The sequence below is a fragment of the Myotis brandtii genome, unplaced genomic scaffold (genome assembly GCF_000412655.1).
Source record: "Myotis brandtii unplaced genomic scaffold, ASM41265v1 scaffold39, whole genome shotgun sequence".
NCBI classification, from domain to species: Eukaryota; Metazoa; Chordata; class Mammalia; order Chiroptera; family Vespertilionidae; genus Myotis; species Myotis brandtii.
Genome location: NW_005364953.1, coordinates 7,478,764 through 7,494,712, shown reverse-complemented (window position 1 = coordinate 7,494,712; position 15,949 = coordinate 7,478,764). Strand labels below are relative to the sequence as shown.

Genomic DNA, 15,949 nt, shown 5'->3' with positions numbered 1-15,949 from the left:
CTCCTCCTCTCTCTAAAAATAAATAAATAAATAAATAAATAAATAAATAAAATTAAAAAAATCAATGGAAAACTATCCTCGGGTGAGGATTAACTAAAAAATAAAATAAAAAAGAAAGAAGTTGCAGTAGGGAGGAGGGGAAGGAGAGAGAACACAGAAGCAATAGAGACTAGCTCTTCCCAAAGTATGGTCCTTTCTCATCAGCTAACAAGATTCACTTCATTAAAAAAAGTTTAAGAATTAATTTATTTGGTTTTTAATAATATCAGTTTGTACACTCTGGGTTAGAGTAAGTCAAAGGGGTTTCTTTACTATCTTTTCATAGCCTTTAAAAAGCTAATGTATATTGTGAATTGCCAATCTCCAATAGGGGCAGGCAGCATTTTCTAGCAATGGGATTCCCCCTCCCCTTTTGAGGGCATATTGAAAAACAAGGGTTTTGAGGTGAAAACTCTGCAAACTGCTAGTGGAGGGAAGGAGAGGGGGGCTGAGAAGAGTTATCTTACATCATTTCTAGCACTTTGCAGTTTACAAATGCTTTCACATGCATTATCCCATTTAATTCTTCTTAGCTAGAGTCTAATGGAATTTTAGGAAGCTGAACCAAGACTTTTTGGATTGTTTTTCTTAAATCCTCACCCAAGGACATACTTAGAGGGAGGGAGAGAGAGAAACATCAATATGAGAAACATCGACTGGTTGCCCTCCATATGCGTCCCGACTGGGGATTGAACCCCCAACCCAGGTATGTGCCCTGACTGGCAATCAGGCTGGAAACTTTTCTGTGTACAGGACAACGCTCAACCAACTGAACTGCTCAATTAACTGAACCACTCCGGCGGGGCTGCTTCTTCTTTTTTAAAAAAATATGTTTTTATTAATTTTAAGAGCGAGAGAGGAAGGGAAAGAGAGAAAAATATTGCTATGATAGAGAAATCCATCAGCTGCCTCCTGCATGAACCCCGACTGGGTATCAAGCCTACAACCTGGAATCAAACCAGCGACCTTTCAGTGCATGGGATGATGCTCAACCAACTGAGCCACACTGGCCAGGTGACTTTTTGGATTCTTAATCTTCAGAAATACTAGTATATTACTAGTCCTTGGTACTTTGCACTCTAAGTATAAGAAGAGAACTGAGAGTTGCTAGCTAGAAAGCACCCCCTGACCTAAGCATTTCCTTATTTGTGCCACACTGGCGTCATTTCTCAAAAATGAATCTTGGCATGAATGGTCCAACAGATTCAATAGACAGTCTCTGGGCCACTCTATCTTCTTGCACAGGGAGTTCCTGGGGATTAGAGGTACCATTATTAATGCAATCTTCGCCTCTCATCTCATCATTTTCCTGCGATCTCCAAAATTACACTGTCATTTGAAAAAGCAAGGTGCAGAGTGTGTAGTAGCATACTACTACCTTTTTGACAAAAATAAGGTAAACACAAATATATCAGTAAAACTCTTAAGTTAACAACAACAAAAAAACTTATAGAAGTCGTTATATCCGGATGAGTATGGGGTAAAAATGGTAGGTCAGACTTTTTTGAATCCTACAAATTATATTATCTTTTAATTTTTTTCCTGAAGTCTCCTTTCCATCCTACAGCCATACTTTATTTTTAAAATTTAAATATATTTTTATTGATTTCAGAGAGGAAAGGAGAGGGAGAGAAAGATAGAAACATAAATGACAAGAGAGAATCATTGATTGGCTGCCTCCTGCTCATCCCACACTGGGGATTGAGCCCGCAACCCAGGCATGTGCCCTGACTGGGAATTGAATGGTGACCTCCTGGTTTATAGGTCCACGCTCAACCACTGAACCATGCCAGCTGGGCACAATGTTATATTTTAAGATGATATTCCTTTATAAGCAAACTTTGGGTCTGCTGAGTTCCTGATTTCCCCCAGATCAGAATGTGGCTTTGAAAGCTTTTTACTATAAAAACTGGGGTGTGAAAAAGAATGCATCATGTTTCTTCTCTAATGGCAATTGGATGTTTTAACACAAAAACACGGAAATAACCATGTGTATTATATGCTACAAACTGATGAAGAGCAACTATAGAGCCAGTGTGACTGGCTATTGCACGGCTGACAATGAATCTTGCTACCTCCTTCTCTCCCTTTCTGACTGACAGACTACAATGACCGCAGCTGGAATTTCCGTTTAACATGCCCAACCAAATCAATGGCAGACCTTGCAATCTCCACATTACGTAACTTCACTTTCCAAGGTGCGGTTTCCTTGCATAGCACTTACCTTCCAGCCGTTGAGCACATGCTCAATGGGAGCAAAGGCTGACTGCTCCTTCATCAGGGGGAAAACCAGCTGTTCTGCTTGTCGGTTCTTCTGAACGATGGGATCCCATTTGGAGAGCGTCTGTGAGGTTTTATTGAATGCCACTTCCCTGTGGATCTGAAGCAGGCAAGAAACACAAGAGCCACAAAATTAGGCAACAAACTCAAAGGACTAGTGGGAAATTAGGAGGCAATGTTTCTTAGCCCAAGGAAGGAACAGGATGCTAGAGATAAGCTCTTGCTTACTTCTCAGGAATGCACTTTCTCCAGGATTAGTTTTAATCTTTTTCTGGGTGAGGCAATCACAACTTCCCCTTCCATTTGTCAGGCTTTCCCCCTCCTTCCCTTCTTACCCTGTTTTTCCTCATTAGTTCAATTTCTTCCTCTTAATGGATACTTTTTAACTCACCCGCTCAACCTCTTCTTTGTTAAGGGGTAGCTCCACAGTCTTCTTTGATTTGACTCTATTCAGTTGCTTTTTCACAGTGGCCAATGAGGATGAAGTTTTAACAGGTTCAAGCAGATCTGAAAGGACTAGCCTTTCTCCTGATCCTGTAGAAAGGCCAAACTTTCTGGTCAGACTGATAAGTGAGGCCAAATCTCAATTATCACACAGGCGGCTATCTAGGCAGAAAATGCCGGCAGACAGGCAAACATGCAGGGAAGCAGGAATAATTCTCTTACTTTAATCACTAGCTATAGTGGCATGATCACTTTCCTTCATTCTCACATGGGTTGGGAGGGTAGAAGAAAATTATTTATTTTCAAAAGCCATTTGCTTTTCTGATGGTCTTTCTGCTTTCACTCTTGCCCCACTGCAATTCATTCTTCACACAGCATCCAAAGTGATATTTTGAAAATGCAAATCACAGCATATCATGATCCTGCTGAAAATCCTCCAATGGCTCCCATTATACTTGGAATTATAATCATCCCTTGGTATCCATGGCAGTTTGGTTACAAGACCCTGTGGATACCAAAATCTAAGGATGCTCAAGTCCCTTACATCAAATGGTGTCATATTTGCTGTAACCTATATTTTGCATATAGGCTGTAGCAGGGTATGCCTACACATCACTTTATTTGCAAGGATTCAGCCTAGTGTTCAGTGTGTGGCAAATTCAAGCTTTGCCTTTTGGAATGTTCTGGTGTTTTTTAATTCAAATATTTGCAATCCATGGTTGGTTGAAGGCAATGATGTGATAACCAAGGATACAGAAGGCCAACTACATGGATCTATAGGACACAGCCCTATGGGATCTGGTCCCTATATGGGATCTTGGTCTGTCATTCCAATGCTGTGTCACCCCACCTCCACTATGTTCCAGCCACACTTCCTATTCTTCAAACATACGATCCTGTTTCTTCCTTACAGCCTTTGTACCAGCTGCCCTCTGGCCTGGAATGCTTTCCCCTGTTTGCATGATTGACTTTTCTTGTTATTCATATCTCTTTATTGCATCATCTTGTTTTAATTTTCTATTGTCTCCACATCCCACTAGAATGTAAGCCTCATGAGATCAGTGTATTATTCTTTATATAGCCCAATATCTAAACCAGTGATTTTCAACCTTTATCATCTCAAGGCACACATAAACTAATTATTAAAATTCTGCGGCACACCAAAATATATATATTGATCTGACAAAGAAAAGGTATAATTTTGATTCATTCACACTGGATGGCTATTGTTGTGTTGGCTGTTGTCACTGTCATTTTTTAAAAATCTGACAATCTAAGGGGAAGAAGGTCAGTGTCACTGACTAAATAGGTATTGCACGTTTTTAAAATTCTTGTGGCACACCAGTTGAAAAGCACTGATCTAAACTGTTCTGAAACTGATACATAGTAGAAGCACAGGAAGTATTTCCTGAATGAACAGGCTTGGGAGAATACATTGTTACTTGTTCTGGGAAGTTATAGGTAGTGGTTACTAAAAAATGTAACTCATTTAAGCTTCTTAAGTTGTGAATATGGTTACAAAGTTTTGGCATCTAGACTTGGTATCAGGTTGAAATCCCAACTCTGCCATTTATTTGATCATGAATTCTCACAGGGGTGAGGTCACTCCCCCAACCCAGGGGGTGAAAGTTGGTTCTTGGGGGAGTGTGTGAAAAGAATCTTGGATATTACAAAGTTTTGTGTCCCTCTGAAGCTCAACCCTATCCAACAAAATCACATTCCTTAGTATTAGATTTCCCAGCTGGGGCGGAGGAGGGTGGGGGAGATAGTGAAGAAACAAAGTATATAAAAAGGCTCCCCAGGAAGCCAAAAAGAGAAAAAAAGGTTGAGAAACATTGTACTAGGACCTAGCTCAGCATGTCAGCATTTTGAAAAACCCTAACTTAACTCTGGTGCCGTGTCACATATAGAAATTTTTTGATATTTGCAACCATAGTAAAACAAAGATTTATATTTTTGATATTTATTTTATATATTTAAATGCCATTTAACAAAGAAAAATCAACCAAAAAAATGAGTTCACGTGTCACCTCTGACATGCATGTCATAGGTTCGCCATCACTGTGCTAGGTGAAGGCTTTCAAGTAAGTAACTTGACTTATTGGAGCTCTAGCGGAGAAATTATCTGCCGATCAAAACTCAAAGCACTGTGAGAACTGAAATAAAAATGAAAACATGGCCTTAACCAGTTTGGCTCAGTGGATGGAGCATTGGCCTGCAGACTGAAGGGTCCCAGGTTCGATCCCAGTCAAGGGCATGTACCTTGGTTGCAGGCACATCCCCAGTAGGGAGTGTGCAGGAGGCAGTTGATTGATGTTTCTCTCTCATCAATGTTTCTAGCTCTCTATCCCTCTCCCTTCCTCTCTGTAAAAAAAAAAAAAAATCAATAAAAATGAAAACATGGACATGATTAAGCTAATGAGAGGCAGCTATCTTCATTCATGTCCCTCTCTCCATGAAGTAGTTCATCAAGCTCACTGGGAGACCTTGACCATGGCCTTCTATGCTTTCTTCTAGAAATGGAAGAAACTCAAGGGCATCTGACCACCTTCTTCACCCATTACAGGTAAATATTTAAAGTATGACCCATTAATCACATCAAAAACAGTTCCTGGGTGGTGAAGTGACATTATACTTTTGGAACTCCACAAGCTCCATGCACAGATAGCTTCTTTTGTTAACTTACCTTCAGAACTGACCGTGAACTCTGACACCTTCAGACTAGCCTCAGATCTCTCAGCCAATTTCCGCCTGAAATTTAGGCAAAACAAAATATAGAAAGAATGGACACATATTGCTGGGGGACAAATACTTCTTTGTATTTCTCTCCCAGAGTTTTGTCACAAAGCAACCAGGAAATCTGTTCCTAACCTGGACTTGGTAGTCTAACCATCTCTTAATGTAGACTCAGACCCTCAAAAACACAAGGCAATAGGTAAGCATAGTGGAAAAGGTATTGGACTTGGATTCAAACATACCTGGATTTAAAAACAAAAAACATACCTGGATTTTAAAATCCTGGATGTTACTTATGAGCAGTGATTGTGGGGCAAGTCAATTAACTTCTCTAAAGGGGATAAGTAATGTCTACTCAATGCTTCAAAAATATGTGTATTCAGTAAGAATTCATATGCACAGAGGTCTAACACAATAATGGCTAACAATTACATAATGTTTACTAAATGCTGGGCATTAGTTTAAGACCTTTACATTTATTAACTCATTTAAATGTCACAACCCTATAAGGTAGGTACCATTATTAATCTTATTTTCTAATTGAAGAAATTGAGGTGCAAAGAGATCACAAAATTTGCCTATGCAGTCTGTCTCCAAAGTATGTGCTCTTAATGATGTTGGCATTTGTGTCTTCACTGTCGTAGGTACTCAATGAATATTAGTTGCAGATAAATCTCATGGAATCAGGTTACAACCTGTCCAAATGACGGGAATGTTACCTATTCTTTCCATCAAGGGAACTGATTGCTTCCAGAAGCTTTTGATGCTTTCTCTCTCCACCACCATCCCCCTAGACACAGAAAAGGAAAAACCATCAGATTGATGAAGGGAGGGAAAAGGCAGTGTGGAAATTGAAGCCCATGTAAAATCTCTCCATCTTTTGGTCAGTGGGGAATCAGATGAGGTCTGAAAGAACTGCTCCAAAAACCAAACTCCCTCATTATAGAGCCTTGGTAATGTTATACTTCTGTCTTAACTTGTTTGGGGAAGAAAAATGCTATGGGAATAATGTTTCTGTATGCAACATAATGTGATTTGACTCAGAAACTCTCAAATTAAAAAACCAATCTAAGTAGCTCTGTCAAGAGAATAAAGAGCTGGCATTCCTATAGCATCTGTTGGAGATCCAGCTTAATTATGTATATTACAGTCAGACACTTAAATAACTCTCTACAGAAATCCAAATCTGGGAAATAGGAAAATCCTATAATGAGGACCATATGTTTTGTTCTTATATACTCAACTATACTTAATCAACTTGAAGACAGTGACTGTATCTTATACAGTCTTCAAACTCCCATAGCACTTAATATAGTATCTTCTACATGAAACACTAAACAAGTGGTTGTAATTTATTTGCAAGACCTGCACAAATGTAAACAATTTTGCCACCTATTTCCTTTCCAGGAATGTGCTGCCTAACTTTGAGGCGGAAGGGAACTGGAGAAGACAGTTTAGCGATTGTTGCCCACCTCATCTTCACTGGTGCTCAAGGGGTAGTCATTTGGCAAATCTTCTAGTTCTTCCTGTTCCCTTAGAGCCAGAAGGCTGTTAAAGGAGATAAAAGAGAAATATTATCAGTTGAAATAACAAGAGGTGAACAGTGGTTGGTGATACCCACACAGAACTGCATGAAGAAGATAAAACACCCTCCAGTGATTGGCACTGCATTTCCCACTGACCTTTGGGAGGCTATAAAAATATCAGACCCTAGGGAAGGTGGCAGAAGATGCTGTTGCTCGCCCGAGGCAAGGCAGTTTCACCATTTAATATTTTTAAGCATCCTTCATATGGAAGAAATCTTTATAGGTGCAGCTTACTCAGAAGTGACATCTTGATCACTTGTTCCCAGGAATGAGGAAACAGAACTGGATGAAAGCAGATGAGTAAACAATTTTTCCTGGGGCTTTCTCAACAAAGTAGACGCTTAACTAAGGAATACTGCTGGTACCCAGAAAGGAGTTATGGAATCTGCATCAGTCTTCGGAAGGCAAGCTGTGCTGAACGGATTATATTTAGTTCCCCTATTGGGTGGGATGAAACATCACAGGAGAAAACGTTGCAGATGGCTCTCATCAGCAAAGGTTTACAAGACAAGGGAGTTTACAGCACTGGCATTGCCTGCACAGAGGACTGAAACTCGCGGAAGAAAAGAGTCACGTGATGAGAGCAATGCAACATATTAACTTAGCTGGAGAGGGAGAGACCGCATCGGGACCACAAGGATAAGAATACAGCTAGGGAGAGAATTAAGTTAAATTAAAAGGGTTTTAAAAGATGGATCGCGGAAACAGTAACGAATAGTGAATTTTTGAGAGGGAAACAAGTGTAATCTGTTAAACGGCATCCACGTCTCAAAATCCGACCCCCATTGAAACCCAGCCTCCCGACCCTTCTTTACCCCTCACCTCTTCGCAGCCCGAACCCCGCTCATCTCAGCGGTCTGTCCCTCACATGGACCAGGAGCGGAAGCTAAAAGGAAGGCAATTTCCGTACCGGCCGAAAAGCAATTTCTGCTTCCTCCAATCACGTGTGACGAGCCGCGTCATTTCCGGCCCGCCCCGGGCTTGCGAGGAACCGGAGCTGCTTCGGGAGGGGCCGCGGGGACACCGGAGCCAGAACGGTAAAGCCTGCCAGTGGGCGGAGCTTTGCTGGACCCACCCACCCCTCTTGTGTCCCCAGCATGGGTGTCCCTCCTTCCTGCCCCTGGTTTCCTAGCGGCCCAAAGTGGGAGATCCTTAGGGCGCGGGTGCTGCCTGGCCAGGGATGGGCCGAGAATTCGCTGTCCCTGCTGGATCCAGGCTCCAGCTCCCGTCCGTGTTGGACAGCGTTCTGTTAGCCGCCTTGGGCCAGCTTCAGGCTTTCTGAACACCCGCGTGGTAGCCAGCAGCGTGCTATGCCCCTGTGATTTATCAGTGAACAAAGCAAATTTTCTCTTCAGGAAAAATCCCCTCTCCTCCTGTGCCTTCTTGTCATCGCAGCTCTCTAGGTTCCTCCTTCCCTATGTAACAGTTTCATCCAGGATCGGTGGTTGCAACTCCCTCATCTCCCATAAGTTTTGTTTGTTTGTTTTTTGTTAATCCCCACCCGAGGATACTAGTATTTTTCCATTGGTTTTTAGGGAGAGGGAAAGAGAGAGAAACATGAATGCGAGAGAAGCACATCCATTGGTTGCCTCCTGCAGGAGCCCTGACCATGGCCCTGCAGAGAGTAGCCTGCAACCAAGGTACATGCCCTTGACCAGATCGAGCCCGGGACCCTTTGGTCTGCAAGCAAATGCTCTATCCACTGAACCAAACCGGCTAGGGCTAGGAAATATTTCAAACATAGACAAGTACAGGCAATAATATGGCTTTACCCTTACACTTGTTCAGACTAAAAACATTGGGGTCACTGACTCCTTTCACTTACTATGTTTCACAATTTTTGCAACATCATATCAACTGTGCTATTGTTTTTATTCATTTTATTTTTTGTTGTTGGATTTATTGGGGTGACATTGGTTGGCAGGATCATGCATGTTTCAGCTGTACAACTCAATAGGAGATTGTCTGCATACTGCATCATGTGCCCATCACCCGAAGCGGGGTTTCTTTCCATCCCCATTTATCCCCCATCTGCCCTCTTCCACCTCCCCTCACTCCCTTTTGCCTCTGGCTATCACCATATGGTTGTCAGTGTGTATGTGTTTGTGCTATTATTTTAAAATATACTCTAAAATCGACTCCTCTTCCTGTCATTCTAATACCTATTTGATTCCTCTTCTTCACTGACACCCTCAAATTTTGTCGGTACCTTCAAAATACATCCAGAGTTTTGCCCTAACTGGTTTGGCTCAGTGGATAGAGCGTCGGCCTGCAGACTGAAAGGTCCCGGGTTCGATTCCGGTCGGGGGCATGTACCTTGGTTGTGTGCACATCCCCGGTGGGAGGTGTGCAGGAGGCAGCTGATCAATGTTTCTCTCCCATCGATGTTTCTAACTCTCTATCCCTCTCCCTTCCTCTCTGTAAAAAATCAATAAAATATATTTAAAAAAATACATCCAGAGTTTTAACAGTTCTCATCATTCCCACTACCACCATCTTGGTCCCATATACTATCACCCATTGCCTGAATTATTGCAATAGCCTCACAAGTGGACCTGCCAACTTCTGCCCATGCCTCTCATATCCCACAGTCTATCTTCAATGCAGCAAGCACCCAGAAGAATCCTGTTAAAATGTCAGATGATATTACTCCTCTACTCAAAATACTGCAATGAATTACCACAGACAGAATTTTTAAAGCCAGAGTTCTAATAATCTAAAACACTCAAAAAGAAAAGTTTTTAAATGAGAGAAAAGTAGCAAAGTAATGTTTGAAACATTCTTGGCATTGATTCTTTTAAACCCCTCCCATTTGGCTTTCCCTCCACCATTCCACTGAAACTGCTCTGGACAAGATCAGTAACACCTGAGGTTGTTAAATAAAATGAATACTTCTCAGTCTTTGCCTTCCCAGAACTTTGTGTGGTATTTGATACTATTGGTTTCTTTTCTTATTCATATTCAGGAAAAATTTTTGACCATTTACAATGTTTCATGCCTCTAGGTTCTGGGAGTACTTTGATGAACAAAACAGACATGTTCCTGGCTACATAATCTACTTTCTAATGGGATTAAATACAATTTTGTCTTTGTTGAAACTCCACTCTGGACTTTCATGACTCCACTCTCCTGGTATCTTAGCTTTATGACCATCTTCCTTAGTCTTCTCTGCTGGCTACTTTTTCTGTTCTTACTTTCAAAAGGATAATGCTCCCCAGGTTGTGTTCTCAACTCTGTTTGCTTATTCCATGTGCTCTTCCTAAGCCTTTAACACTTGCTTGAGAACTCTAAATCTCCATCTGTGGTTCAGATCTTTTCCTTGAGCTCCACACTAGTATCTCTGATTGCTTCCTGGCAATCATGTTTTGGTCACAGAGGCACATCAATATTTAGTGTCCAATAATTTCTATCTTGCCTGCCAGAGTTATGTATATTTGCATCTCCATGACTAACATAATCAGCTACCCAGTTAGTCAAGTCAAAAGTCAGAGTCTTCTTAATAATGTATTTTTATTGATTTCAGAAAGGAAATGAGAGGGAGACAGAACCATTGATAGGCTGCCTCCTGCACGCCCCACACTGGGGATTGAGCCTGAAACCCAGGCATATGCCCTGACTGGGAATCAAACCATGACCTCCTGGCTCATAGGTCGATGCTCAACCACTGAGCCACCCCCAGCCAGGTAAAAGTCAGAGTCATCTTAGATTCCTCTCTCCCTTATGCTTCACAGTTGTTCCCTCACATTGTCAATTTTTGTTTCCCAAATTGCTTTCACATAATCTCTCCATCTTCCCATCATTTTTGCCATGTAGCAGAACCTTGTGATTTCAAGCCTGTGTTATTGCCCTAATCTATTATAGAAAAGGGGAGCATTAAAGCATATTGATGAAGAGCATGAGTTTTGAACTGGACTCGGCTTGAATCTTATCTCTGCTACTTATTAGCTTTGTAATTCTTGAGTAAGTCACTTGACCTCTTTGTGTCTTTTCCCTTCATTTTTAAAATGGCTGTGATAATACATTGGCTAATTGTGAGAACTACATGAGTTAATATACATAAAGCACTAGAATAAATGCAAAGCTCTTAGAATAATACCTGTCACATTAAATGCTCAATAAATGTTAGCTTTTATAATTATTTTTTTACTAGCTTTTCAGTCTTTTCTCTCTTCATCTAGTCACATAAAGTCTGACCATGTCCTTCCCCTACTGAAATGATGCAAATAGATCCTCATCACCTTCAAGATAAAATTTTTAAAAAAATACTATTTTGGCCCTAGCTGGCTTGGCTCAGTGGATAGAGAATTGTCCTGCGGACTGAAGGGTCCTGGATTCAATTCCAGTCAAGGGCATGTACCTCAGTTGTAGGCTTGATCCCTGGCCTAAAAATGGTCTCTTTCAGATTAAACAACTATGGGAATTTCTTGCCTCACAGATACTCAAAATACAAAATCACATGTTTTCTATATATTAAGGTCACAATATAAGGTCTTGCCAGGACATTCATTACCTTTGCAGTTATAAATATTATCAATAGTAATCAAGGTGCACATTTCACTTCTGAAAATACACAATGCTGGACTCTTGAGGGGAAAAAAAAACATCCAGTAGAACTTTCATGTCCTTAATAGGTCCCAAATAGCCCATTTAACTAACAGACATAATGGTCTCCTCAATTCCTTTTCAAATTTAAGTCTAAATAAACTCCTAAATGAATCTCTATTTTATCCCACTCAACTTATCTTTTTTCTAAATATATTTTTATGAATTCTTATTTATTTAAAACTAGAGGCCCGGTGCACGGATTTGTACACCAGTGGGGTCCCTCAGCCTGGCCTGCGGGGATCAGGCCGAAACCGGCTCTCTGACATCCCCTGAGGTGTCCCGGATTGTGAGAGGGCGTAGGCCAGGCCAAGGGATGCCACCGATGCACGAATCTGTGCACCGGGCCTCTACTTCCCCCTCCCCTCTGAGAGTCATCAGTCTGTTCCATGTTTCCATGCATGTGGTTTCTGCTCCTGCATTGAGTGTCTTCCCTGTGGTGGACAGTGCGTGTCATAGCTACCGGTTGGCCGGTGGACCAGTTGGCCAGTCACTTGGGCTTTTATATATACAGATTTATTGTTGAAAGTATTACAGATGCCCTACTTTGTTACCCCCACTGGCCCCTCCTCCCCACTCACGCCCCCTCCATAGGCCTTCACCACACTATTGTCTGTGTCTATGTGTTATTATGCATATCTACACTAATAAAAGAGAAACATGCAAATTGGTATCACTTCGTTACGCCCACCAGCCAATCAGGATGAATATGCAAATAAACCAAACAAAGATGAAAGTTAATTTGCATATGCAGGCACGGTGCGAAGACTGAAGGCTTTGGCCCCAGTGAAGACTGAAGACTGAAGACTGAAGAGGCTTGGCTTCTCCGCTGCGGCCAGAGCAAAGGCCTGGGTCCCGGGTGCTGGAGGAAAACTGGTGCCAGCAGCCAGGGGAAGGAAGGCCTATTGCACGAATCTCTTCATGCAACAGGCCTCTAGTATGCATATAAGTTCTTTAGCTAGTTCCACCCTCGACCCCCTGAGAATCCTCAGTCAGTTAAGTGCTTCCATGTCTCTGGCTATATTTTGTTTGTCAGTTTATTTTGTTTATTAGATTCCACATATAAGTAAGATCATGTGATATTTGTCTTTCTCTGACTGGCATAATACTTAGCATAATACTCTCCAGGTCCCTCCATGTTGTCTCAAAGGGTAAGAGATCCTTCGTTTTTGCAGCTGCACACCATTCTGGTGACTGTGGTCTTACTACCACTGGTCTGGATGATTTCATTGGTTTATAATCCAGAGGCTCAACTCTCCAAGTAAGCCATTGTTTCAGCCAAACATGGTAAATGCTAAGACCCACACTGACTTGAGTGGTTATCTCCTTAAAAAAGATACCCTAAGCCCTAGCTGGTTTGGCTCGGATAGAGCGATAGAGTGTTGGCCTATGGACTGAAGGGTCCCAGGTTCAATTCCCCGTCAGGGCACATGCCTGGGTTGCAGGCTCAATCTCCAGTAGGGGGCGTGCAGGAAGCAGCCAATCAATGATTCCCTCTCATCATTGATTTTTCTCTCTCTCTCTCTCTCTCTCTCTCTCTCTCTCTCTCTCTCTCCCTTCCTCTCTGAAAAAAAAAATGTATATATATATACCCTAAGTCCCACATCCTAGGTGACATTGTCATGGCCCAGGAGTTTTCTGCTGGAGATGACATTGCCTCAGAGGATATCACCCCAACCTAACATTTCACCATTGGAAAGGACTTCACTCCCTGTGACTGACTTCCACCCAAACAATGCCCAGAGACTGCCTCTCCCAAGGCACAAATTAGACAGAGGACATTTTTGCTTTACTTCCTTTGATATTAGGGATCCTATTACATTTCCTGAGCTCACTATCTGCTTAGCCCATGATCCTGGTATACTTCTTTTTTTAAAATTTCTTTATTTTTTTTTATTGCTTAAATTATTACAAAGAGTATTACATATGTCTCCTTTTTTTTCCCCGCCCTTGACAATCCCCTGGCCTCCCCTACCCCCCAGTGTCTTATGTCCATTGGTTTTGCTTATATGCATGCATACAAGTCCTTCGGTTGATCTCTTACTCCCCTCCCTTCTGCCCCCCAACCCTCTCTGGCCTTCCCGCTGCAGTTTGACAATTTGTTTGAGGCAGCTCTGCCTCTGTATCTATTATTGTTCAAAAGTTTGTAATGGTCTCTATTATCCATGAATGAGTGAGATCATGTGGTATTTTTCCTTCATTGACTGGCTTATTTCACTTAGCATAATGCTCTCCAGTTCCATCCATGCTGTTGCAAATGGTAAGAGTTCCTTCTTTTTTACAGCAGCATAGTATTCCATCGTGTAGATGTACCACAGTTTTCTAATCCATTCATCTACTGATGGGCACTTAGGCTGTTTCCAAATCTTAGCTATGGTGAATTGTGCTGCTATGAACATAGGGGTGCATATATCCTTTCTGATTGGTGTTTTTGGTTTCTTGGGATATATTCCTAGAAGTGGGATCACAGGGTCAAATGGGAGTTCCATTTCCAGTTTTTTGAGGAAACTCCATACTGTCTTCCATAGTGGCTGCACCAGTCTGCATTCCCACCAGCAGTGCACGAGTGTTCCTTTTTCTCCACATCCTCTCCAGCACTTGTCGTTTGTTGATTTGTTGATGATAGCCATTCTGACAGGTGTGAGATGGTACCTCATTGTTGTTTTGATTTGCATCTCTCGGATGATTAGTGACTTTGAGCATGTTTTCATATGTCTCTTGGCTTTCTGAATGTCCTCTTTTGAAAGGTGTCTATTTAGGTCCTTTGCCCATTTTTTGATTGGATTGTTTATCTTCCTTTTGTTAAGTTGTATGAGTTCCCTATAAATGTTGGAGATTAGGCCCTTATCAGATATAATGTTGGCAAATATGTTCTCCCATGTAGTGGGCTTTCTTGTTGTTTTGTTGATGGTTTCTTTTGCTGTGCAGAAACTTTTTATTTTGATGTAGTCCCATTTGTTTATTTTCTCTTTAGTTTCCAATGCCCTAGGATCAGTATCGGTGAAGAAATTGCTTCGGCATATGTCTGAGATTTTGTTGCCTTTGGATTCTTCTAGTATTTTTATGGTTTCCTGTCGTAAAATTTCTTTATTAATTAAGTTGGTACATATGTGTCCTTATTTCCAAATTACCCCCCATCCCCCCACGCATGCCCTCACCCCCCTGTTGTCTGTGTCCATTGGTTACGCCTATATGCTTGCATATAAGTCCTTTGGTTGATCTCCTGGTATGCTTCTTGATCTCTGCTAAAATGTACACTCCTACACTGCCATGCCTAAAGGGAATTCTGGTTACTACCATCTGTGTCATTCTAAAAATTAGTGGAGATTATTGCTTTCCCAAGGAGACACTTGCCTCATATCAGTCAATTCCTCAACTCTTGGGGAGAGGACCACTCACTCCCCAGTGCCTTCTACTACTCTCCTCCACATTTCCACCACAATCTCCAACTGTGACCACCATAACTCCTTCCTTTTAATTACACGTAAATACACTAATTTTAATATGTACACTAGAGGCCCGGTGCACAAAATTCGTGCACTGGAGGGGTTGTCCCTCAGCCCAGCCAGTGCCCTCTCACAATCCAAGACCCCTTGGGGGATGTCTGACTGCCAGTTTAGGCCCCCGAGTGGTCCTGGATTGCTAGAGGGATGTAGCAGTGCACCAAGCAGCAAGCGGCCAGGGAGGAGTCAGAAACAGGGCCTGGTGTGGCACCGCTTGTGCTCATCCCGGCCTGCTGCACCTGCTGCCACTGCTTGGTGGTGCTGCCATGGAGTTGAGAGAGGCTCCCGCCACCGCAGCCATGCTTGCCAGCCATAAGCCTGGTTTCTGGCTGAGTGGCACTCCCCCTGTGGGAGTGCACTGACCACCAGGAGGCATGTCTTGCATTAAATGTCTGTTCCCTGGTGGTCAGTGCACATCATAGCAACTGGTCAACCGGTTGTTCCAGTCGTTCTGTCATAACAGTCACTTAGGCTTTTATATATACTAGAGGCCTGGTGCACAAAAATTTGTGCACTCGGGGGCGTCCCTCAGCCCGGCCTGTGGCCTTTCGCAGTCTGGGACCCCTTGGGGGATGTCCACCTGCTGGCTTAGGCCCGCTCCCTGGGGGATTGGGTCTAAGCTGGCAGTCAGACATCCCTCTGGCAGCCCAGGAGCCCTTGGGGGATGTCCACTTGCCAGCGGGGAGCAGGCCTAAGCTGCAGTCGGACATCCTTAGCGCTGCTGAGGAGGCAGGAGAGGCTCCCACCACCACCGCTGTG

The 15,949-nt window shown here is 42.5% G+C and overlaps 1 protein-coding gene across 1 annotated transcript in view; it reads right to left on the bottom strand.

The window, feature by feature from the left end:
- The window catches only part of UTP14A (UTP14A small subunit (SSU) processome component), a 20,672-nt gene extending 12,655 nt beyond the window's left edge, over positions 1–8,017 (bottom strand). The window contains 6 exon segments of the mRNA XM_005872723.2: positions 2,264–2,419; positions 2,711–2,853; positions 5,450–5,514; positions 6,219–6,289; positions 6,972–7,047; positions 7,908–8,017. Coding sequence (XP_005872785.1) covers positions 2,264–2,419; positions 2,711–2,853; positions 5,450–5,514; positions 6,219–6,289; positions 6,972–7,047; positions 7,908–7,933 — 537 coding nt within the window. The 5' untranslated portion in view covers positions 7,934–8,017.
- Positions 8,018–15,949: the final 7,932 nt, after the last annotated feature.